The 26,285-nt window shown below is 43.0% G+C and overlaps 1 protein-coding gene across 5 annotated transcripts in view; it reads right to left on the bottom strand.

The window, feature by feature from the left end:
* The window catches only part of LOC117356310 (FERM domain-containing protein 6-like), an 89,052-nt gene that overhangs the window by 45,371 nt on the left and 17,396 nt on the right, over nt 1-26,285 (bottom strand). For 4 of the 5 annotated variants that reach the window (XM_033935370.1, XM_033935371.1, XM_033935374.1 and 1 more), the window contains exons 3-6: nt 21,175-21,254; nt 11,145-11,221; nt 6,525-6,711; nt 1,301-1,456 (exon numbers count right to left, since the gene is read on the bottom strand). In XM_033935370.1, the coding sequence (XP_033791261.1) occupies nt 1,301-1,456; nt 6,525-6,711; nt 11,145-11,221; nt 21,175-21,254 (500 nt within the window). The remainder of the gene's footprint in view (nt 1-1,300; nt 1,457-6,524; nt 6,712-11,144; nt 11,222-21,174; nt 21,255-26,285) is intronic. The other variant, XM_033935372.1, reaches the window with a different exon arrangement.

The raw sequence follows: 26,285 nt of genomic DNA, 5'->3' as shown, positions 1-26,285 counted from the left end.
AAGCTGGACACGGGGAGATATAGAAAAAAAGAGGAGATGGTGGGAATAGATGGGAGCATATGGATAGGGTCACAAAGGGGAATACTGCATGGGGTGGTATATAGATGCTTTCAGTAGGGAAATGCCAGAGATGGAAAGGTATATAGATAAAGATGGTTAGCTATGGGGGAGAATAGGAATGCAGAAGGGAGATACTGGACATAAGGGGATGGGACAGGGATATAGAATGGTGATGATGATGATGCAGGCAGGGAGAAACGTACAAGGAAAATACTAGAAAGCGAAGTATAGGAAACGGAGAAGGGAGATGCTGAACATGGAGGAAAAAAAAAACATACACAGAAAGGGAAGATGGATGGTGAGCATGGGGAAAGACCCTGGCGAGTGAGTTAAGAGAAGACAGGAAGAAACCAAAACCAGAGCCTGAGACCAATGTGATCTGAAGAATAAAATGACTAGACAACAAAAGGTAGAAAAAATAATTTTATTTTATATTTTGTGATTAGAATATATCAGATTTGAAATGTGTATTCTACCAGAGCTGGTATTAGACATAACTGGGGACCACAAAGTCCACTACCAGGCTGAGCTTCTTTAGCTTCCACCAGGCTTAGGGCTTTCTCTGGCCAAGGGGCAGTTGTCCTTTTTGCACTCCCCTAACTCTATTCCTGCCATGTGTGATTAAGGTATTCTGTTAGCATGATTGTTCTATGTAGCATTCTGCAGTAGTTTTTCTCAGTCGTGGAGGGGATATTTGGGAGGGGGAGGGGAGGGAAGACAGGGGTTTTGTTGATCCTTGTTCTGTCTTATTTGTGATTTATAAAAGACAATTGCACAGAATATTGTTTCTTTTTATACTTTAATAAAATGATTTCAATATAAAATCATAACTATTCAAGGCTTGCACAGATGGGATCAGACAGAGATTGCGGGGGATGGAGTGGGGACGGGGACTGAGCTCACAGGGATGGGGCGGAGATGGGAACAAAGGGGTCCTTTTATTAAGGTGCAAAATGCTAAGGCATCCATTATATTCTATGGGCACCTTAGCATTTAGCACGTGCTAAATCGGTTAGCGCACCTTAATAAAAGGACCCCAAAGTTTGCCCCATGCCATTCTCTACTTGCTGGAAACCAGTAACCAACTAATGATGTTTGGAGAGTTCATTCTCTAGTCTTAATACAGAAGCAAAACAACTGCATCAGTAAGAAAAACATAACACTGCTTAATTTTTGTTTAGCGTTAATCTAGGTTTAAAATTCATAAAGAGAAACAGGATGTTTTCCATGCTTTGTTTACCTTGTGCAGTCTATAGTAGTGGATCGGAACATCTTCCAACAAACAGGAGTCCTTAATGAATTTCAGCACAGCCTTTTTGACTGTAAACCCTTGCTGCTCTCCATGTATTTCAGGAGTATGCCTTAAAATGTACTCAGTGCCCCTCTTTGCAATTACCTGCAAAATAGCAGAAAAAAAAAAGGCAACACAACAATTCACTTGATATCTCCTTATTTTCAGCAATTTGTACAATACTCCTGTGTTCCGGTAGGTAAGTCACAAGGTTTCTATTAATATGGTAGAGGAAACCTTATGTAAATAAGGTCTGCCCGTTTAAGGATAATCGGTTCAAGGTCAAACAATTCCAGGATGCCTTGCTTCCTAATGCAAACAACAAGGAAGTTATTTCCCAAAATTGATTCTAGACTGTTTTTGAATAATGAATATAGTTTGAATCTAAGTTGGTGCTTAAAAATAAAACACTTGCAAAGTGAGTATGCTCAGCTAGATAGCGTTCTGAGCCTATCCCCCTACTAGTATAACAATTACCCACTGAAGATGGATGCAAATACATTGTTTAGGTGCAACAAAGGCAGCTCCAGCCTAAGACCGATTACGTATCATCATACACCAATCTGCATGTAATACAGAGCTGCCAAGGGGGTCAACCTAATCAGTGGGAGATTTAGGCCCTGCCCCCAGACCATCCACTCTGCCCCAGCCCTGCCCACAGCTCCACCTAGTCTTTCCAATTGTTACAGCCAACCCTGCCCATATCTCTGCCACTGGCTCAGCTGATTTGTATCCAGGGGCAAAAGAAGTGGCCTCCACATTCAGTGGCAGCAGGAAATGCTTTTATAAGATCAGAGATCAGTGGTAACAGGAAAGAATGTTTTATGAAAATATTTCCTGCTACCTCTGGATGAAGAAGCTGCTCAGTGGGAAATTCTGGCTTCCCGATGGGTGTACGGGAGATGACCCATGTCACTGAGCTTCTTCCAGAGAATCCCAGTCAGATAAACTGAGCCTGTAGCCTTTAATATTATCAGACTAGACTCTATTACTTAAACAATGTTCTTTAATACAAAAATTAAAACAAAGAAATAAACAATCTACAGTTCATTTGATCTCAAGGAAGTTCTTCTTATATAAGTCCACACTATACTGGCATATCCAATGAGTAGGGGAAGCCAGTAATGTATTTCACATATTCTGTGAAGTAATAATATTTTGCTCCAACTTAACCCACTAAGCTGTATTTAGACTAGCAAATTCAAAGTTAGTAAATTTGAGACTAGCAGATTCAAAGGTGTAAACCATAAGAACATAAGAATTGCTACTGCTGGGTCAAACCAGTGGTCCATCGTGCCCATCAGTCCGCTCATGTAGCGTCCCTCTGGTCAAAAACCAGCGCCCTAACTGAGACTGGCCCTACCTGCGTACGTTCCAGTTCAGCAGGAACTTGTCTAACTTCGTCTTGAATCCCTGGAGGGTGTTTTCCCCTATAACAGACTCCGGAAGAGCGTTCCAGTTTTCTACCACTCTCTGCTTTCCTATGGTAATGTGAAGCAATAAATTGTTCTCCACACAGGAATCTGCTCACATGAAGTACACTTCCCACTTGGTGTCTATAGATACCACTATTACTACTCAAACTTAATAATACCACATAATCCATTCACAGTCTATAAGTACGGTAACTGGAACTTGAAAACTTTATGACTTCTGGCTTGTCCTGCCATCTCTGATGTACAGATGAATTCTTTCTTGCAGTCTCTCAAGAGCTGAAACAAGAGACTGACAACACAGACAAACAACATAAAACAGAGAGAAAAGAGTCTCTGGAGTGGACAATGGTCCATGATGTCCTCAAATCATGTTCCTTCACAATGTGTGTAGATCACTGGGTTAGTGATGGCTCTGCTGAAGAACTATGTTGTCTTCTGTGGAAGTTGAATGTTCAAATTCCCAGGTAGTGCCAAGTTGCTCTTGGTGATCTGAAGCTCTGACTCTCTGGTGAAACTTCAATGATAGATGTCTAGTCCTTCATCAGCTGGTCGATGAGTTAGAGTTGCAATGTGGTAGGGTGTACTATGGTCTGAGTGATGATCAACTTAAGAAATGAGAAAAATGGTGAGCTTTCAAATTGCTGTCAGTCATAATCTTTGTAGCAAGAACAGTCATTTCTGGATAGATCTCTGTGTCAGAATCAGGGTTCATGAGCTCAAAAGAGTTCTTCTTAGCTGAAAGTATAAGATTAGTCCCAGCTTTTGTAGTGCTGGTTGCTGCATAGTCTGACCTCGGGGACAATCCCTCAGACCATCCTCCTGCAGCTCCTTCACAGATTTCCCCGGCTGGTTGTAACACCTCTTGGGACAGAGAAGAAGAAAAGATGATCCAGCGACAAAGCTCCCGCCAGCAACCTCTCTGGTATCCGTGGGGCTTCCCATAGACTTTTCAGCTGTACTTCCGAGTTGAAGTGGAGTCTCGCGATCCTCGGGGCTCAGCGTGGCTTCTGCCACACTGTAGGCGAAATCTCCTGTCAGCTGCTAGCCTTCTCCCCCGGAAATTCCTTCGGGCTTAGCCGGTAAGAGAAAGCTCTCCAGCGTCTGTTGTATCGACACCGGAGAGGGAGCCGGTTCGGCTGGGAACAAACGTGGCTTCCCTTTCCTCTTCAAGTTTATCAAGTTTCAAGTTTATTTGATTATTTGATTAAACGCCTATCAAAAATACTAAGCGTTGTATAATAATAATTAAAACATTGACAAAAGTACACAGAGACTAACATCTTAACATACTTCACCATGCTGTTCTTCGGCGGTATCCAAAGCTGCTCCAAGCGTCCTCTCACTGAGCCGCCATCTCCGCCATCTTGCCCTGTAAATCTCTTTTACTTGCGGGTGGTTCTGACAAGGCTTGAAAAAGATGGTACAGTCACATTTTGTACTTATCTACATTTGGGGCTCCTTTTATCAAGGTGTGCTACAGGGGTTAGTGCGTCGGACATTTCATCACGCGCTAACCCCTGCGGCAAGCCAAAAAACTAACACCTGTGTAACGCGTGGTATTCCGCAAGTTAAACCCCTACCGCAGCTTGATAAAAGGAGCCCTTGGTCTCCTTAGCCAGTTCAGGTAGACGTCACCCATCCCAGGGCGAGTCAGTAGGCATATGGAGGATCATCTGGACCTGCTCTTGGCCCAAAAATTTTGACCAAAGCTGATACATCTCTTCCTTCCACCCTTACCATTCATACTATAAATACAGTACATAAACACTCCTCCTATATGTATTTATAGTATGAATGGTTTGGGTGGTAATGCATAGTAAACAAGGCAGACAATTAAAGAAGTGGAACCACCAGTCACACAAGAAAGATAAGTGCATACGTACATTAAACATAAGAAATGCCTTCACCGGATCAGACCTTAGGTCCATCTAGACTGGCGACCCACGCACACGGAGACTAAGGTAGGTGTTCCCTGATGAATACCTTGTTTACCCATATCCCTCAATGTGATTCGCAAGAAGGTGTGCATCCAACTTGCCCTTGAATCCCCGAATGGTGGTCTCCGTCACAACCTCCTCCGAGAGAGCATTCCAAGCACAACCACTTGCTATGTGAAACAGAACTTCCTGACATTTGTCCTGGGCCTCTTGCCCCTCAGTTTCAGTCCATGACCTCTTGTCCGTGTCACATTTGACAATGTGAATAACAATGTTTCTTGCTCTATTTTGTCGATTCCTTTTAGTATTTTAAAAGTCTCTATCATATCTCCTCGCAGCCTTCTCTTTTCGAGGGTGAACAATCCCAGTTTTCCGAGCCGTTCCTTGTAGCTCAGATTCTCCATCCCTTTTACTAGCTTCGTGGCTCTCCTCTGCACCCTCTCCAGCAGGGCTATATCCTGGGATATAGGGAGACCAGTGTTGGATACAGTATTCCAAATATGGTCTGACCATTGCTCTGTAAAGCGGCATTATGACGTCCGCCGATCTACTAGTACATAAGTTTATTCTGAGAATATATATCTTAAATGGGATTTGAAATTGAACAGTTGTGTGAGAGGGAAGAGCAGTTCAGGGACATTAATGCGACTATGTCTAACTTGTGGCATATTAATTATGGGTCTGAGCACATCATATCACTAAAAAGATGTTTATTATTTTTTAATAGTTTGAAGTTGGACTTGTGTGTTTTTGGGTTTCATAATGAATATGCAGGAGACATATTTGCATACTTTCTCCTCCATTATATACAAATCTCTCTTATGCATTGATCACTGTTCAAATAAAAAAGTTGAAAAAAAAAAAGAGAAAAGAATCAGGAAATGGGAAAAGAAGGGGGAAAGAGACCAACTCAGATAACATAACATAACATAACTTTATTCTTCTATACCACCATAATCAAACAATTTCTAGGTGGTTTACACTGAAGAAGGCTGGACAATCAGCGAAATACAATTAATTAAAAATTCAACAATTTCTTAACTATGTTCAATACAAAATTTTTGTTAACCATAGTATCCACGCTTAGGAAATGAATTTATCAAACAGCGCTGTTTTAATTACTTTTCGAAATGCACCATAAGACAACATAACTCCACCGATACAATTACCCCACCAGGACTGCTGCTTACTTGCTTGAAATGCAAGAGTCTTATCCAAAAAAAGTCTTGTATCTGCAGCCATTTATTTTTGGATAGGCAAATAGATTAGAACTCCTAGTTATCCTCATTGGGCCGTATAACACTTTGATCTAAAATTGGTCATAGTCACAGATGTTTCTTTTCAGTGGCTATTTCCTAGTTCATCCAACTAATTGAATACCCAAATATGCTTACAGGCCAAGTGAATGAAATCCTAACTTGCATCTTTATATTCTAATCTATTGCATACATGTCACTGCCCTCCTTAACTGTTATTGCTCATCTCACCACTCCTCTCGTTCTCTCTCCTCGTCTCTCCTTCTCACCTTGTTCTAAGATTTGCTTGATTTCCTTTGCTCCCTTCTTGTGAGATCTGCTCTTCCCACTTTCTAGTTTGTTCCACCATGTTTTATGCTGTTATAATATCAATGTTCTCTTGTTAAGTAATAAACATTTTTTAAATGGTTTTCCCCAGCTTATGATTGCAGCCGAATTTCTGGTTAAAATTATGTAGCACACAATTTTGTATATCACACTGTTAAAAGCGATAATTAAAAAATACAAAATAAGTACAATCTGAAGGTCTCCTGTAGAATCTTACCCACTGTGGGAAATAGCTTTCAGGCTCAAAATATCTTCCGACGTGAACATTTTTCTTGTAGTTTCCAAGATCAGCCTGTAATCCATAGGCAGCTAAGAAAAAGTAGACTTCTTCCCTGTGTGTACAACATGACCTCAGTATCTGGTCCTTGAGGCTGCAGTAGTACAGGTGCCTTGCTGTTTTGCTACTACGGGAAACAAAAACGGGGTGTAGCAATGATCTCCATTACAAGATTTTGGTTTTAACTATAATTCCTAAATTGATCCCCCCCCCCCCCCCCCAGGTTAACTTTACACCAACATAACCAGGAACCCAGCTTAGCTGGATAAGTCACAAAGGCAAATTTCTGCAAAACTCTTTAGCATATTTTTACCATAACCTGTTCTCACACACTAATCCCACATTAAAGACTTACCTCCAAACTACTACTACTACTATTTATTTCTATAACAATAGACAGTCCCTGCTCAGAAGAGCTTACAATCTAATTTAGACAGGACATTTCGGGGTTGGGGAGATTATAGTGGGTATAGGTATTTGACAGCAGCGAGGGGGAGTTAAGAGTTGAAAGCAGTTTCAAAAAAGTGGGCCTTTAGCTTGGATTTGAACACTGCCGGGGACGGAACACAACGTATTGATTCTGGCAGCCTGTTCCAGGCATACGGCGCCACAAAAAAGAAGGGACGGAGTCTGGAGTTGGCAGTGGAAGAGAAGGGTACAGATAAGAGGGGCTTGCCCGGCGAGCAGAGATCACCAGGGGGGGTGGGGGGCGGGGAGCGAGGAGAGATATCGGGGACTTCAGAGCGAACGCACTTGTAAGTCAGCAAGAGGAGTTTAAACTGTATTGGGAAATAGACGGGGAGCCAATGAAGCGACTTGAGGAGAGGGGTAATGTGAGAATAGCAGCTCTCATGGAATATGAGTAGTGCATCAGCACATCGTTGTACGTAGTCAATGGGCATGTACACAGTGGCATAGTAAGAGGGATAGGGGGTGGTCCATCCCAGGTGCCCTCTTGGTGGGGGCACTGGCACCCCTCCTCCTCTCCGCCCCCCACTCTTTCCCACTCCTCTGTACTGTATCTCTAGCTCTTCGCCGACGCTTGCGGTAACTCCAACCTGCTGCTCGCGCCAGTGTCAGCTCTCCCTCTGACATTACTTCTGGATCCCCTGCCTATGTCAGAGGGAGAGCCGACACCAACGCGGGCCGCAAGTTGGTGATTCTGCTCACGCCGGGAAAGTTAAAGAGGTATGGGGAAGGGAAAAGGCACTTGTGCAGGGGTGGCAGGGAAGGAGCGGGGGTTGGAGAACAGGGTGGGAGAGTGGTACTACCACCCTGGGCACCTTGTGGTGAGCAGCCTATGCCTGCTAGTAATGGATGTAGCGTATATAAGAAATAAATTACATTACATTACATTACATATTGCTAAGTTTGATGCTGTTCCTGTCCAGAACCCTAGAGGGAGCAGCTCTGCTCTTTCCCCTAGCACACACAGCACACTGAAAGAACTTTCCTCATTATCAAGAGGCAGTGAGAGGGATTCTCCGGCACCAGGTGCTTGGAGGCAGGGCAGGATTAATTCGTCAAGGGCTCCTAGGCACACAAGTATACTGGGACCCCCCTGCCCCGCCCCACCCCACCATGCGCCTAGGCGGAAACAGGAAGCTGCGTCAGAGGGAAGCTTTGGGCAAGCAGCACCGCTTGCACAATTACAGTTCCCGTTGCCTTTCTTACCCACATTGCTTGCTTGTCTTACTTTCCATCGATGTGGGGGGGACACGTTGCTGATTGGGGGGGGGGGGCTGCGTTGCCAATCGATGCTGGAGGGGCCCATCGCCGTTTGGAAAAAACAATGTTGATGCCCTCCTTCATTGGGGCCTCCCTGACCATTTTGGGCCCTAGGCACATGCCTACTTGGCCTGTTGGTTAATCCTGCCCTGCTTGATGGGTGGGGCTGCGGGTTTTTAAGGGCTAATGCTGAGTTGCTAGGTAGAACAGGCAAGTTGCATTGGAGAAGGCAAGGAACTCAGAGAGGAACAGATGCCTGGGAGTTGGAATAAGGAAGAGAGCCACACAGGTAGAAGCACGCAGGCTTCCTCATGATACAGAGCTCTCAGGGCTGAGGAGTCGGGCTGGCGCAGAGCAGCCCATGGTAATGGACCTGGAAGAAGCAGGTACAGGGACTACAATGTCAGATAGTTTGGATGGAAGCTGAGGCTTCTCCAGTGCCAGCAGACCCACAGTCTCAGGACATGGAGACCTGCTGATTCATTAAGGCAAGTGGAAAAGGTTATTATCTTATCTGAAAAGCCAAGTTAAAAGCTGCAATTGAAACGGAAAGAAACCTTTTGCTACTGTTTTTGTATTGCTGTACTGGTAACCTGTGTGGGAAAACTGAACACCTTAAGAAGTTGTTTTTCCTTACCAAAGACTGAGCTTGGAATGTGTGTGTTTGAAAACTGCTTACCTAATTTTTGCTAAGGACTTTACTTTTTTTTTTTTTGCCATTACAATGGAGTGCAGGTGGGGGAGGTGACTAGTCTCAGCTGTGCAGCCCCGCACTCTGTCTAGAACAGGGATCTCAAAATCCCTCCTTGAGGGCCGCAACCCAGTCGGGTTTTCAGGATTTCCCCAATGAATATGCATTGAAAGCAGTGCATGCACATAGATCTCATGCATATTCATTGGGGAAATCCTGAAAACCCGACTGGATTGCGGCCCTCAAGGAGGGACTTTGAGACCCCTGGTCTAGAATGTTTGGTTTTTATTTCTGAAGAGATTTTTTTATCACTATTTGTTGGAACACCTTTCTCAAAGCTTACAGGACTTGCTGAGGAACCTGGACATTTCATGCAAAGACTAAATAATTTGAATTTTGTTTTTTTTTTTACTTTGTGCTGAACACAAGCAGGACAACAACCCTGAAGCATTTATTTGGAGTGTGAGAGGAAAGCTCACTGGAACTTTTACCTTTGGTTCTTTCTATGTTGAACTGTATCCTGATACCATTCTGACAAACTGTGTTTTTGAAAGCCATTCTGACAATTTAAGTTTTGCACCTTAAGAATTTTGTTTGTCCTGTCTGGATATTTTTCCTTGAATGTTGTTGGGTTGGCGGCCTGAAAAGCCATCTAACCTTTCTAAGTTGGATTTATCTCATAATTGAAGTTTTATTTCACCATAAGCACCTGTGCCTATCATCACCGATGCCCCGCTCCTTCTCCTCACCTCTCCTTCTGCAGCACCCGCCCACTGGCGGTAATAGGAGGCATGCTGCCGGCCCACAAGCCTACCCCCGACATCAATTCTGGGCCCACAAGCCTAACCCTGACATCAATTCTGGCCTGGAACCTTCTCTCCGATGCCAGAATTGGAAGTCGTGGTCCAGCGGTGTTCAATCGCTGCACGCACCTGCCCTTCCCTTCCCGGAGTTGCGGCGGGAGATAATTAAATGGAGCTAGAGGGTGGGTTGTGGTGGTGGCAGGAGATAATTAAATGGATCTGGTGTGTGGCGGCGGAAGGGAGTGGCAGGGAGCAATCAGCGGTCAGCCCGTGTACCCCCAACAGGTGGTCTGCATACCCCCTAGGCTACACGTACCGCAGGTTGAGAAACACCGCTGTAGAGAATCAAGAGAAGAATTTGTTGAATGATGCTTTCACTTATAATGGTGGTTTTACTTGGTTTCTTTATGCATAAAAGGCCATGGCATCTTATTTTGCTAATTTAAGAAAGGGAGTTGGGGGTTGGGTGTGTGATGTAGTGGGCATGCTGTGCAGAAATGCTACTTTGGCTTACCCCTTCCATACCTAGCTTCCCCCACCCCACCCTCCCCCGTTACCACCCTGAATATTTCTTTCTAGATATACCACAGATGATCTTCCTTTTTCTCTTTCCTATTCCTGTCTCTATCTTTTTCCTTTATCCTTATGCTGTCTTCTTTCGTCCTTCCTTGTTTGCCTCGTCCTTTCATCACCCACCTTTTTTTACTTCCTATTGCAAGCTTTCACCACACCTTGAATTAACACAGGATTCAGTGACCTGCAGTATAACAGTCTCAAAAGTTGATGAGTCTTAGTAAGAGCCTCTTCTATGAAGCTGCATTACTAGCAAGTGCTGCATTACTAGCAAATGCCCCAAAGCCCTATGGGCATTTACAGTGGCAGCCCACGCTATCGGGCTTGATAAAAGAAACCCTAAATGAACAACACTGCTTGGGGGCAGCATTTTTCCAGCAGCCTGGAAGCATCGAGCTGCATTTTACAAAGGCTGTCAGAGCTCCCTCTCAATAAGTCCCCCCTCCTATCAATCTCATCCCTGATCCAATCCCCCACCCCACACACCTGATCCAGTACCCCACCAATCAAAGCCCCCGCTCCCATGTCCATACCACATTTCCCTGTTTCTGGTCCATGAGATTATATGTTTGTGTATCTGGGAGTATGTCTGTGTATGTGTTGTAACAGGCCAAGTGTCTCAAGCACTTTGGATATGTTCAACTTCTGCTGCTTGGTCTTGGGGAATACAATTCACTCAAGACAAGTTCACAATTCATACACAGTTCCAAGCCATCGGGCACAAACCTGGACTGTAAATAAGACCATTGAGTAATAAAATACTACCTTATTATCGTTCCATTTTCCACATAATACTGGACTCTGAAGAAGGCAAGAAAGGGAGGCCTGAACTTGTCCGTTCCCTACAGGAGAATAATATAGAAAAGTATTATCTCATGGATGTTGTCACTGCAACCCAAATTTTTATTTTCTTCATAGAATTTCCATTCCTTGCTGCCTTTGTTATGTCATGTTTTATTCTTATGTCTGAAGTGTAACTATATTTAAAGCGGAAGCAGAAAAATTCCAGGTGCTAAGCCATGTTCAAAATATGATATAGAAGAAGACTACTACTACTACCGTGTTTCCCCGAAAAGAAGACAGTCATATTAATTTTGAGTCCAAAAAATGCACTAGGGCTTACTTTTGGGGATATCTTTTTTTTTTTTCATGTACAACAATCATCTCTCCCTTCCTCTCCTCCAACCCAATTCTTCCTCTTTCCTTTCTCCCCCTCCCATGTGCAGCATCTTTCCTCCCCTCTCACCCATCCCTTTGTGCAGCATCTTTCTATCCATCCCTTCCATCCCACCAATCCTCCTACTGTGAGAATGACATACCTCCACTCCAAGGCCTCCTAAAGCAGCAGGATTTTTTTTTTTAATCAGCAAATCAGGCAGCACTAGTGTCAAGGATGGAGTCGGGGAGTGTCGGGGGCTTTGGGGGTTAATCTTAACTAGGGTTTATTTTTGGGTAGGGCTTATACTAGGAGCATCTTTTTTTTTTTGTAAATCTTTATTAATTTTCAGATCAAATACAAAGTGCAAACAATATACAATTAAATAATACATTAAACAGCATTTATAGCCAAACAAATATTAATACAAAGTACATTCCCCCCCCTCCTTCCTTCTCTGGATGTTTGTAGAAATCAACTAGGAATTAAAGGTTTATTTGATTAATTAGTTTTAAGAAATGCCGCTAATGGACCACATGTTTCTTTAAACTTTTTTTTATGTCCCAATTGTTCAGCATTTATTCTTTCATATATATAATATTGACAAAGAGTTTCCCACCAAAAAGTAAAGTTCAGTCTGTCCCAGTTCTTCCAATTTCTCGTTATTAACTTCATGGCCACCCCTGTCATAAGAAGTCTGGGTTTTGGGTTTTTTTTATTTTTTGCATCAATTGGACTCTTAGGTTTCAATAAAGCCCCAAATAAAACAATGTCATAAGACAGTGGAATAGAAGTCTCCAATATCCTGTTGATTTTACCCCAAATTGATTTCCAAAAGTTGAGCATCAACGGACAGTAGAATAACAAGTGATCCAATGTTCCTTCATCAGGATGACAGTGTCAGCATCTATTAGACTTTGAACTATCCAACTTTTGTAAACAAACTGGGGTCCAAAAAATTCTATATAACAAAAAAAAACCAAGTTTGTCTCTTAGATGCTGACGCTGTACATTTCATTCTCCAAGTCCAAATCTGTGGCCATTGCGTAGCAGAAATATGCTGCTTCATGTCAATGCTCCAAATGTCTTCTAGGCTTGTTTTAGGTTTTTTAGTCAAATATTCAGATATTAGTTTGTACCACTTGGCGCCCTGGTGCCCTTGCAAATCTGTCTGAAAAAATAGGCTCGGCAAGCTATACTGATTTTTTAAGTTATGCCAGTCAGGGAACCCTTTCTGAATGGTCTGTTTCAACTGCAACCATTTATAACCCTGAGATTTTGAAATGACCAAATGATTGTTGCAATTGCAATAAATTTACCATTTTCCCCATTCCCATTAGGAGCATATTTAAAAATCATGCTAGGACTTATTTTCGGGATAGGTCTTATTTTCAGGGAAACGGTATTTATAATTCCTATAGCGCTACCACAAGCATGCAGCGTTGTACATTAAACACACAAGAGATAGTTCCATCTTGAAAGAGCTTACAATCAAATTATGACAAGGGTTACAAGATTTTACTCCTGCAAAATCCAGATCCATAGCCCCGCCCCAGACCCGCCCATTTCCACCCAGCCTCATCTCCCAGCCATGCCCCCTCAACCTGTTCTCATCCTCAGAGCCACATCAGGAAGGCATCTGTGCATGTGCGCATGCAATACGATGATGTCGCATGCATGCATGCGCATGACATCACAATGTTGCATCCGTGCATGTGCAGGTGCCCTCCCAATGCGATCCCGAGGTGAAAGCTTTTCAAAGCCTGGACAAAGTGCTGGGATTTGAAAAGCTGTCCAGACGTGTCCTCTGAAAGGAGGACATATCCGGGAAAATTCTGACGTCTGGTAACCCTAATTATGACAGGCACACGGGTCAAAAAGGGTGAATCTATCCACACTGCTCAGGGACTTACAAGGGAAATGTTGAGGTGGAAAGGGTAGGGGACTATAGAGGGAATGGCAAACAGATATATGTGCTTTACAAGTTGATTGGGTTAGGACTTAAATGCAGATTAAAAACAGAGGACTTTCAGCATGAATACTACCAGAGATAGAGCCTGACATACCTAGTCAGACAGGTTGTTCAGGCATACAGCGCAACAAGGTAGAAGGGACGGAGTCAGGAATTGGTGGTAGAAGAGAAGGGGATTGACAAGAGAGATTTAACAGATTAACAGAGTTCCCACGGGTACTTTCCTCGCTCATCTCCCCCCCTATGCTCCCCCCCCCCCTGTGATCTCTGCTCATTGAGCAAACCCCTCTTATCTGTACCCTTCTCTTCCACTGCCAACTCCAGACCCTGTCCCTTCTTTCTTGCAGCGCCGTATGCCCGGAACAGGTTGCTTGAATCAATACGTCATACTCTGTCCCTGGCAGTGTTCAAATCCAAGCTAAAGGCCCACTTTTTTTGAAACTGCTTTCAACTCTTAAACTCCCCCTCACTGCTGTCAGATACCTAGATCCGCTATAATCTCCCCCCAACCCTGCTGCTGTCAGATACCTATACCCACTATAACCTCCCCAACCCTCCAAGCTTCACTGGCTCCCACTATACTCCAGAGTCCTCTATAAATGTGCCTGCATAGCCTTCAAGATCCTACATGGCGTCCTTCCTCCCGTTATCCCACTTTTTTGGAATTCCTCAAACCCACACTCCACTAGACCCTCCCAAAAACTGAAACTATCTTTTCCCTCTATAAAAGGTATATCCCGCGCAGGAAAACTTGGAACATCCCTCCCCTTTAGAACCACAGAACTCTGGAACAACCTCTCATCCCCGCTCAGAAATTCAAGCTCCTTCCAATCCTTCCGAAAACACTTGAAAACTTGGCTCTTTTCAAAAAATCTAATCACCTCCCGTTCTCTAGTACCCTGTCCCTCTCTATTTTCTCAGTCCCTCTCCTATATCCCTTCATTGTAGTTCCTTTCCTCTTAACTTCTGTAAACCGTGCCGAGCTCTGCGCTTGCGGAGATGGCGCGGTATACAAACCTAAGGTTTAGTTTAGTTTAGTTTAAATGTCCTGTCTTCTGAGCAGGGACTGTCTATTGTATGTTAAAATGTACAGCGTTGCATACGCCTTTCAGCGCTATAAAAATAATAAATAGTAGTAGCAGTATAGAGGAGAGATTCTGAGGAGCTGCAGATTGAATACACTTGAAGATCAATAAGATGAGTTTGAACTGTATGCAGAAATGGACAGGGAGCCAGTGAAGTGACTTGAGGAGAGGGGTAATATGAGCAAAACGACACTGGTGGAATACGAGGTGTGCAGCAGAATTCTAAACAGATTGAAGGGGACCTGCGAGTAGCAAGGTGCGGAAGACCTGTGAGAAGCAAGTTGCAGTAGTCCCCAGAGAAGAGATGACAAAAGTTTGGATGAGGGTCTTGGCAGTGTGCTCCTGAAAGGAAAGGGCCAGATTTTAGCGACATTGTAGAGAAAGAAATGACAGGTTATGGCAGTCTGTTGGATATGCGAAGAAAAAGAAAGAGATGAGTTGAACATGACCCCAAGGTTGCGAGCCGACAAGGCAGGGTGGATGAGAGGGTTATCTACTGAAATAGAGAAAGGAGGAAGGAGAGAGGCAGATTTAGGAGGAAAGATAAGGAGTTCAGTCTTGGCCATGTTTAATTTTAGATGGCGGTGAAACATCCGGGTATCTATGTCAGACAGGCAGGCTGAAAATTGGGCCTGAATTCCTGTAGAAATTTCAGGTGTAGAAAAGTAGAATTCCGAGTCATCAGTATAGAGGTGATACTGGAAGCTATGGAAGGAGATTAGAGAACTAAGGGGAGTAGTATAGATGGAGAAAAGAAGAAGTCCCAGGACAGAGGCCTGAGATACACCAACCAATAGTGGAATGGTGCCAGAGGATGATCCTCCAGAGCTTATGCTAAAAGTGCAATAGTTTCAAGTTTATTAGGTTTTTATATAACGCCTATCAAGATTATCTAAGTGGTTTTACAATCAGGTACTCAAGCATCTTCCCTATGTGTCCTGGTGGGCTCACAATCTATCTAACATACCTGGGGCTATGGAGGACTGAGTGACTTGACCAGGGTCACAAAGAAGCAGCTTGGGGTTTGAACCCACAATCCTAGGGTACTGAGGCTGTAGCTCCAACCACTGCGCCACACACTCCTCCACAGTAGGAAAGGTAGGAAATTGTGAGATAACAGAGCCCTGAAACCCAAGCAAGGACAGCATATCAATGAGTAGACGGTGATCTATAGTGTCAAACACTGCAGACAGATCAAGGAGGATGAGGACAGAATAGAGGCCTTTGGATTTGGCCAGGAGAAGGTCATTGGAGACTCTAGCAAGGGTAGTTTCTATAGAACGAAGAAGACAAAAGCTCAATTGAAGTGGATCAAAGATAGCGCGAGACAAAAGAAGCCAAGACAATGATGGCAAGCAGCATATTCAACTAGATTGGATAAGAAGAGGAGGAAGGAGACAGAGCTATAATTGGAATAATTGGGGGGTAGGTAGGGTCCAGCAAGGGTTATCTGAGGAGGGGCTTAATTATGGCATGTTTGAAGGTGTCAGGCATAGTTCCAGTGGAGAGCGATGGGTTGAGGATATGGTAAATAGAGGGGATGACAATAGGAGAGATGGCGATTAGTAGATGGGTTGGGATGGGATCAGAGGAACAGGTAGTGAGTTTGGAGAAGGAAAGAAAATGCGCAGTTTCCTCTTCAATGATTTCAGAGAAGGAAGAAAAGGTGGCAGGGGTCGATGGAGGGTCAGCAGAGCAGACTGGAGAAGGGAAACATGGAGGCAATTTGGTCGAGACTAGCCTTGTTGGAGAGTGTGTTGTTCTGAGGCTCATCAGATAGGTTAGCAAGTACATGATACTGTGGCCTGATTCGGAAACTAAAGGAGGGGGACCTGCTAGTGTAGCCCCCTTAGCACCACTAGAAGGTGTGCTGGACCACTGGAACTGGATATTAATGTAAGCTACCTGAAGTAAAGATGTGGCTAGAAGAATTGGGAGAAAAACTGAGGGACTGGGGCTTATCGAAGGAAGGAATAGAAACAACTAGAGGAAGTGAAAAAGGTGGGTGATAAAAGGAAAAGGTAGACAAGGAAGGAAGAAAGAAGACAGGAAAAGGATAAAGGAAAAAGAGACCGAAATAGAAAAGGAAGATAATCTGTGGTATCTCCACACAGAAATATTTGGAGGGGCAATAGGAGGGCAAACTAGGTATGGAGGGGGCAAGCCAAAGTGACATTTCTGCACATCATGCCCACTACATCACACACCCCACCCATAACGCCCTTTTTTAAATTATCAAAATAAGATGCCATGGCCTTTTATGCATAAAGAAATCCTCATGTTCCAATTAGTTTCAGCTACCATGTAAAACTGCCATTATAAGTGAAAGCATCATTCAACAAATACTTCTATGCGGCGTGAAGTTTGGACAGAATTGGACAGAATTTCAGTATAAGCTCTAGACCTCCCCAATAATAGATCTACCCCTCAAATAAAAAATATTCAAATTATGATATATCCCCTCAGGAGCATCATGCTCCTTCTACTGCCAGACACCGATTAAATCAGATAGGATTTTGTTTGGGTGGCGACTTCGGGATGTGAAGACCACTAGACTTGAACATTTTTATTTTGTGTGCTAAGGGCCTACTTTCAAAAATTCAGAATGCAGCAGTTAGGCTGATTTTTCAATTTAAAGAAGTATAACCATGTTACTGATTTTTATCATCAACTGCATTGGCTTCCAGTTGAGGCACGGGTTAAATTTAAGCTGGGCTATATTTGTTTTAAGGCACTAACAGGCTCAATTCCTGAGTATCTTAAGGAATCTTTTATTATCACAAATTCTAAACATCCTAGGAAAACTCATTCATTGTTTTCTTCCCCTTCTGTGAAAGGATGTAAATACAAGAAATTTCAGGAACAACTATTATCTTTTCATGGACTAGGGATTTAACTTATATATTTACACTCCCAACTTCATATCAACAATTTCAACGTGCCTTAAAAACGTATCTTTTGAGGGAACACTTTAGAAGTTAGAAATCGGATGTCTATTCATTTGTATTACTAGTCTTTGTGAACCACATAGAACTTAATGGTATTTGCGGTATACAAGTGAATTTTATATTATGTTATGTCAAAATTACATAAAACCCTGCAAAAACACATTCAAAACCTATATAACTTACCAAACCATAACAGCTCTAACTCACAAATAAAAAGACAGGTAGAGTATGTTGCTCACTGCCGTCCAAGTTTTGAAGAGGTGGGTGGGCGGAGAGGAGAGAGAGGCAGAGGAGGGAGGAGAGGTGCTGCTGGATTGGGTCAAAATAGGGAAAAAGAATGGTGCTGCTGGATCTGAGTGGTGGTGGGGAAGTCAGAAGGAGAGGTGCTGCTGGACATGGGTGGCGTCTCTTGACAACTCATCCAGGAGCATCAAAGCTATGCTGCTCCATAACGAGAACAAGTACTCATATCTTCCATGGGCTCATTCAGTGTACCTCAAAGAGGATTACAATAGCATCAAGCCCTTCCTAGGCACCTTGAAATATGATGAGTATGGTTGGGAGGTCATTGGAGACTTCAAAATGGTGGCAGTCTTAATGGGTATCCAAGGTGGTTTTACTACATTTCCCTGATGTCTTTGCCTTTGGAAGAGCAGGCACACAAAGACACACTACCAAAGGTGGGTCTGACCACGGTGAATCGAGTTGTATGGGGAGAAACAATGTCAGATAGGAACCACTGATGGACCCCCCCCCCCAGAAGGAGTTGATGCCACCACTGCACATCAAATTGGGCCTAATGAAACAATGTCAGAGCTCTAGATAAGGAGTTGTCAGCCTTCAAGTCATCTTCCCTAATCTGTCTGAGGCAAAGGTCAAGGCTGATGTCTTCATCGGACCAAAGATAGATCCTGGAGTGCAAGGAATTTCCCGAGAAGCTAAGTAAGAAGGAGAAAGTGGCTTGGAACAGCTTTGTTGTAGTGGTTTGGGGCTTCCAGGGCAATTACAAGGCCAAATTCTATATGGAATTGGTTGAGAAACTGGTGAAGAATAACAGTAAAATAGGCTCAAAGTCCATGTCTTTGCTCATCTTGAAACATTCAAGAAGAACACGAGAGCATGTTCAGGAGGAGCAAGGTGAAAGCTTCCACCAGGATATACTGGACTTTGAACGCCGTAACCAAGAACAATATAATGAGAGCATGATGGGAGACTACAACTGGGGGCTGATTCATGAAAGTGACTTACAATGCAATCACAAATCTCCAAAAGCTACTCACTTCTAAATCTCCTGTGGTCATCTTTATATAACTCTTTGTAATTACATGTTAATTGTGATTCATATGTTGCTTTTTATGACTTTATAAGAATGAAAAGATGAAAATGTGACTTTTTAATGTTTCAAATAAGTGAATTGCAAAATTTCACTCTCCTGGTCAGAAAAAGCAAAGTTTTATGGAAATAACAAGCATTTTCTACACATTTCAGGCATGAGCAATTGGGAAATGACATTTACTGCCCAGGAACAAAAATCACGTTACATGCTCCCTGTTTTACTAAGGTGCGCTAACTGATTAGCGCGCGCTACTTGGATTAGCGCACGCTAAACACTAACGTGTCCACAGACTCACATGCACGCGCTAGCGTTTAGCGCGCGCTAATCGGTTAGCGCACCTTAGTAAAACAGGGCCATAGTGTTATCATCAGAAACATATTTCTTCCCAAACATGCCAGTCCCAGAGGCCTCCTTCTACACCATGCAAACTTTACATAAAGCAGATGTTCTGTTCTGTGATCGGACCCAGTCTGTATATAAAAAAAAAGTTGAGAGCCCATTCTGCTGTCCATGCTTGGCTGGGAGGGGGCTGGGATTTGCGTGTATATTTATTTATTTATTTAATTAGTTTTCTATTCCGTTGTCCTCAAAGAGCTCAGAATGGGTTACAGGTTACACATACACAGTATACAGTTTACAGCAGGGATCTCAAAGTCCCTCCTTTGAGGGCCGATGCCTCTGCCGTCGGTCAGCGCCTCCGGGCTCCCACCTAGGCTTGCCGCCATCATGAATGCGCGCTTCTTCACCTCTCCTCTACTAAGTCAGCCACTGCCCCGACAACACGCTCACCACATATAAGCACGCAGGACGTCCTGCGTGCTTATACGTGGTGAGCGTGTCAGGAACTTTGCCTGATAAAGGAGCTTTTTGGATTACGAGCATGATCCTGGAACGGATTATGCTCGTAAACCAAGGTACCACTGTATTAAATATCTAGTATGTGTCAAGTTAGGATAATAACTTGTACTGAAATTATGGCAAATCCAGTGCAAATTGTAACCTGTAAACCAGGGGTCTCAAAGTTCCTCCTTTGAGGGCCGCAATCCAGTCGGGTTTTCAGGATTTCCCCAATGAATATGCATTGAAAGTAGTGCATGCACATAGATCTCATGCATATTCACTGGGGAAATCCTGAAAACCCGACTGGATTGCGGCCCTCAAAGGAGGAACTTTGAGACCCCTGGTTTACAGGTTACAATTTGCACTGGATTTGCCATAATTTCAGTACAAGTTATTATCCTAACTTGACACATACTAGATATTTAATACAGTGGTACCTTGGTTTACGAGCATAATCCGTTCCAGGATCATGCTCGTAATCCAAAAAAGCTCCTTTATCAGGCAAAGTTCCTGACACGCTCACCACGTATAAGCACGCAGGACGTCCTGCGTGCTTATAGGTGGCGAGCGTGTTGTCGGGGCAGTGGCTGACTTAGTAGAGGAGAGGTGAAGAAGCGCGCATTCATGATGGCGGCAAGCCTAGGTGGGAGCCCGTAGGCGCTGACCGACGGCAGAGGCATCGGCCGAAGCGGGAAGGCAGCCGCATGGGGACCCCGAGGGAAGGAAGGCACCACTTTGGAATCGCTGCAGCTCCCACAGGCAGGTACTCACCCCTGGGCCACCATTGCTGAGTGCTTGTTTATCGGGGCAGTGCTCGGTTTACGAGACAAAAGTTTGCCGAATGTTTTGCTCGTCTTGCAAAACACTCGCAAACCGGTGCACTCGTAAACCGAGGTACCACTGTATTAATATACTTAATATAGAGTTTACCGGTTACAATTTACCATAGTTATCCTTACAGCGCAAGTTTTCCAGTACAAGTTGTATCCTAATTAGCACACAGTCAGTTTACAGGTTGGATTTGCCATAGTTACAGTGTAAGATTGTACAATATATGTTTTCCTTACGTGACACATACTGGATTCTGGTACCAATATACATTTGTTTGTGATCCATCGGTCAAGGGCAGGGAGGGTTAGGTGAAGAGGTATGTTTTTATTATTTTCCTAAAGTTGAGGAATCCTTCAAGGATCTGTATATTGTATAAAATATGATGTGAATATATATGAGCTGGTCTAAATGTAAACGGATTCAAGAGATGCCTATTTGTCCTTTACATATATGTAGCTTGTATAATATTGTACTTCATGTAGATAAATAAGTAAAACTTGAAAACGGTAGTTTATAAGGTAAATATTGTTCAGAACTGATAGATATTTACAATTACTTGCCATAAGGACTTCTGAAATATTTGTGATTAAGATTTTTTTTTTTCTTTTAAAGAGAAGTCTAACTTACAAAATTTCCTTCTTGCTTCCATTTCTTGGTGAAATATTTGCTTAGCTTTTGCTCCAAATCCATAAATATATATTCATTGTCTGAAAAAGAAATCCAGTTCTGTCAACAAACCCACTCAGTAGAAAGTGTGGCACTATAGACAGTCTCAGTTGAATATCCTGTGCATTTACAGAAGGCTTGATCATCTCTGAGCCTTTTATAAAGTAAAGATAATGTGCTAAAACAGATTCATGTATTTGACACATAAAAAAAGATGTTTAGTTTATAAATATAAATTAACATAAAAGAGTAACATGACAGTCAGAGTAGGTACCTTATTTGGATTGTGAGCCCACCGGAACAGATAGTGAAATTGCTTGAGTACCTGATTACTATTCAATGTATTGTACATTGGTTTGGGTGAATCTCTCCATAAAAGGCAGTTAATAAATCCAAATAAATATATCCCCCCCCTTTTACAAAACCGCAGAAGCGGTTTTTAGCGCAGGCCGGTGCGCTGAATATTCTGCGCTTCTCCCAACACTCATAAGAGTTCCTATGAGCGTCGGGAACAGCGCAGAGCATTTAGCGTGCTGGTCTGCGCTAAAAACCGTTTCTGTGGTTTTGTAAAGGGAGGAGGGAATAATAAATATATATTATAGCATAGCAAATTAGGCATGCTGGATTTAGCTCAATTCCTTTCAGTAGTAACTCAAGATGAGTCATAGCTCATAGCTACCATTGAATGAGCTCAACAAAATGCCCAAGGCTGCCTGGTGGTAGGGACTGCCTGCAGCTGAACTCTCCCTTCCACGAGTCAAGCTCCAGCACCTTTCCATCCCTCTGCTTCTGGGGCAACGAAACCTTTCTTCTGCTGTGTCCTACAATGCTGATGCAACTTCCTGTGGGTGGGACACAGTAACAGAGGTTCCACTAAATAGAGAAGCAGGTTTTAGCATGGTCTCTGTAGCTAAGGAGGACCTGGTGGGCAGGTAAGTAGCTGAGTACAGAGGGGGGGAGTTGTCGAATCCAGGGAGGCACGTATGCTGGAGGAGGGGAGCCATCTCAGTTTTCCCACCCAGGGCCCACTGAATCACAGTCACGCCACTGGTTACATGCTAGTATTGTAGGTAAGTCCATAAACATTATATTTATATAACACTTTATTTATATCTCATATGTTATATTTCAAACTGAGGCAATGAGGAAATTGCCCAAGATCATAATGAGTGTTATTGAGAATTGAAGTCTGGGTTCCCTGATTCTCAGCCTTATCTTCCAGTACTTAAGGATCATAGGTTGGGGATTGGGTCCTGTAAAATTTGTATTTCTTTATTTACTGGTGCTTACCAATGCATTCTACCCTGCCTTACATTAAATAATACCAAGGAGGTTACAATCAGATATATATCTATATCTATATACAATTATATATATATATATTTCAGTTGATATTCGCCTTTTAGAATTTTTCTGACATCAATGTATGATTTAAAGCTTGTTTGTACTTCTGAATTGATTGAATTTGTGCTCTATCCCTATTATAACAGGGACGATTAACGATGTTGTCTTGACATGTCTGTTATATGTGATAATCGGAGGGAAACAAGATTTTATGGAAACCGTATAGTTGTATGCGGTATATAAATTTTTTAATAAATATATCATACAACAAAATTTAAATTGGCAGTAACAACAACCCCATAAATATCACAGGAGTAGAGGAGTAGCCTAATGGTTAGTGCAGTAGTCTGAGAACCAGGCAAGCTGGGTTCAGTTCCCACAATAGCTCCTTGGAATTCTGGCAAGTCACCGAACCCTCCACTGCCCCAGGCACTTGTATATAATATGTAAACTGATTTGGACAAGTTCCTGGAGGAAAAGTTCATAGTCTGCTATTGAGACAGACATGGGAATAGCTTGTCCTGGGATCACTATGGAATGTTGCTACTATTTGGGTTTTTGCCAGGTATTTGTGACCTGGATTGGTCACTGTGAAAACAGGATACTGGGCTACTTGGACCATTGGTCTGACCCAAGATGGCTATTTTTATCACGTCAGGGGTCACAAAATGATAAGATTGGCTGCAGATCTTATCATCAGCCCATAATAAAGACCTCGGGATAGTGACAGTTACAATAAGATAGGTTTATTAGCAATAAGCAAAAGGCAACTCACATGGAATAGCAAAGTACAGCATATTGGCTATTGGGACTGACTCCTCTTTCTTCTCTTTTCTTATGCCATCTTGCATGTCACTTATATACTTTATTTCAGTAGCCTAGGGTACCTCCTAGTTACTCACTTCTCATTGGTTTGTCACATATGTCATTTTTATTGGCTGAATGGTCTATACACTTATCAAGGAGCCATGCTGAAACATGACGTCATCTAGTGCCAAAACTGACCTTTCTAATTCCCCTGACACTGCATTCCTAATACTAAGGTAATAATTTCTGAGAGCAGAACACCCCTCTTTTCCTGAGCCAAATTGTAGTTCTGTTTGTTCTTTGGTAGTACGTTCTATCTTGGTGCTTGAGTTTATCAATGATATCACAGTCGGCAGACCTCTGCCAGTCACTAGAGCAAAGGTGAATCTCTCATAGAGCAGACTGTCTCTTGCTGACAAAGAGAAATATGTCCAGAAGCATGAATTCATAAGTACAATGTCTCTCTTAGAAGTATAACTTTTTGGGGTGTCTTCCGCCTGCAATATAGATCTTAGTCCAGATTCTCCCTCAGGTCTCGGGGGTCTCTTTGCCTACATTTTCATGCAGGTCGTATCTGGATTCTCCTAAATTCCCACAGCAGCTCCTTGGGACTCTAGCAATTCACTGAACCCTCCACTGCCCCAGGTACCTGTATATAATATGTAAACTGATTTGGACAAGTTCATGGAGGAAAAGTTCATAGTCTGCTATTGAGACATACATGGGAATAGCTACTGCTTGCCCTAAGATCACTATGGAATGTTGCTACTTTTTGGGTTTTTGCCAGGTATTTGTGACCTGGATTGGTCACTGTGGAAACAGGATGCTGGGCTACTTGAACCATTGGTCTGACCAATGTTCATATGCTGAGGCCCAGGTCAGAAAATAAATGGAGGGGGGGGCCTTCCTAATCCCTTCTCTTCCCTGCCTCTCTTCAATCTTCCCGCCTGCCATTACTACAATACTGGTCTTAAAACTCATCTTATTACAGCTGTCTTCACCTAAGGCCTTCCTCTCTCCTCATTTCTTATCCTTCCTACCTGCTCTTTGGCTGTTTTTTTCTGTTGTACACTGCATGAAAACCATTTTATGGTGCATTGTGGTATGTCGGATTAATAAATGATAATGTTATCTCACCAAATGCAGAACAAGGGATCCCAAAAATAGAACTGGGAACCCCAAGAAGTTAAACTTGGCATGTACTACAACACTAGAGAAATAAAAACAGAAATGCATTTCCTTTATTACTGAACATAACACAAAGATATCTGTTATGCACATTCCCCCCCCCCCCCAATTAACATATTTCATTTAATACATTCAAAATAAAATGGTGGGGATTTTTTTTCCTACCTTTGTTCTCTGGCCATTTTATTTTTCTATCATGTTGGTTCCACCGCATCCCATCCAATCCCATCCTATGTCTAGCAATTCTCCTTCTCTCTTCCCCTATACTACCCCATGCAGTATCTCTCCCTCACACCCCACCTCAATCCAGCAATTAACCCTCTCTAGTACCTCCCCTACATGTAGGTCTTCTTTTCTTCCCTCCCATGCATTCTTTGCCAGTGTGATCCTTGTACCCCCCTTCACAGTTTTCTATCGAAGGGTTGCCAGCAGCAGCAGTGATTCCCACACACTGCCTGTGGCTAACCCAAAAGCCTTCCCTCTGCTGTGTATCACCCCCTCCCCCTCCACACACACAGACACAACTTCCTGTTTTTCTCTGGGCAGTATTTGGAATAGGAGAGGCTTCTGGGTTAGCTGCATGCAGTGGGTGGAAATCACTGCTACTGCCAGCAACCCTTCAATAATAAACTATCTGGTTGCTAGATACTCAAAGTCCCTCCTTGAGGGCCGCAATCCAGTCGGGTTTTTAGGATTTACCCAATGAATATGCATTGAAAGCAGTGCATGCACATAGATCTCATGCATATTCATTGGGGAAATCCTGAAAACCCGACTGGATTGCGGCCCTCAAGGAGGGACTCTGAGACCCCTGATTTAAACTATTCAGTTAATGATCTAACAACTGTCCTCCTTATAAAATACGTAAAATAATTGAAAAGTATTTGAAGGGTTATGAAGTACATTGATTGACATGTTTTTGAATTATTGTGAATACAGTGGATTAAGTCAAGATTTATCTCTATTTTTAAATTGGTTGTTAGTTTTGCACATAACATGACAGTAACGAACCTCATTCCTAAGCTAAAGTATGTGAAGTAGGATCTCAGTTTCACTAATTTACTGCTAATATTCACCATGGTAATTGTGTTGTGCCAAAGAAAGCTTCTATTTGGAGTCTCTGAGATATAACTTATAAAGAAGCAACTTATCTACTCGAAATTTCCTTTTAATCAAGCTTGTGACACCCAGTACAATGGAGCCTATTTCTGTACCTTTCTGCCATGTTTTATTGGTCTTTGACTGTATTGTTTGGTTTCCCTGTGCAGAAGGTAATGTAGATATGAATAAAGGTGGCATAGCTGTTAAATAATATGTATGCAGAGGCCTTGACAGAATGAGAAATTCTAGAGCGGTTTGGAAGCTGACTGCTCTTCCTTACTAGCAATTTCAGCTGTGAAGTGTGGTGGTACGGTGAGCTTTTATGAGTGGCAAGTATGTGTTAGATTACAGGGCTGCCCAAGTCCGGTCCTCGAGATCTACTGGCAGGCCAGGTTTTCAGGATATACACAATGAACATGCATGAGAGAGATTTGCATACCAAGAAGGCAGTGCAGGCAAATCTCTCTCATGCATATTCATTGTGGATATCCAGAAAACCTGGCCTGCCTGTAGATCTCGAGGACCGGACTTGGGCAGCTCTGCATTAGAAGCTGCTGTGACCAGGGAGAGAAGGAAGAATAGAAATGTTGTAGGCAGCCTCCCTCGCTATGCCACCGCCTTTAACTAAGAGG

Source organism: Geotrypetes seraphini, chromosome 3 (genome assembly GCF_902459505.1).
Source record: "Geotrypetes seraphini chromosome 3, aGeoSer1.1, whole genome shotgun sequence".
NCBI classification, from domain to species: domain Eukaryota; kingdom Metazoa; phylum Chordata; class Amphibia; order Gymnophiona; family Dermophiidae; genus Geotrypetes; species Geotrypetes seraphini.
The sequence above is the reverse complement of the archived record's forward strand: the minus strand, read 5'-3'. Positions and strand labels throughout refer to the sequence as shown.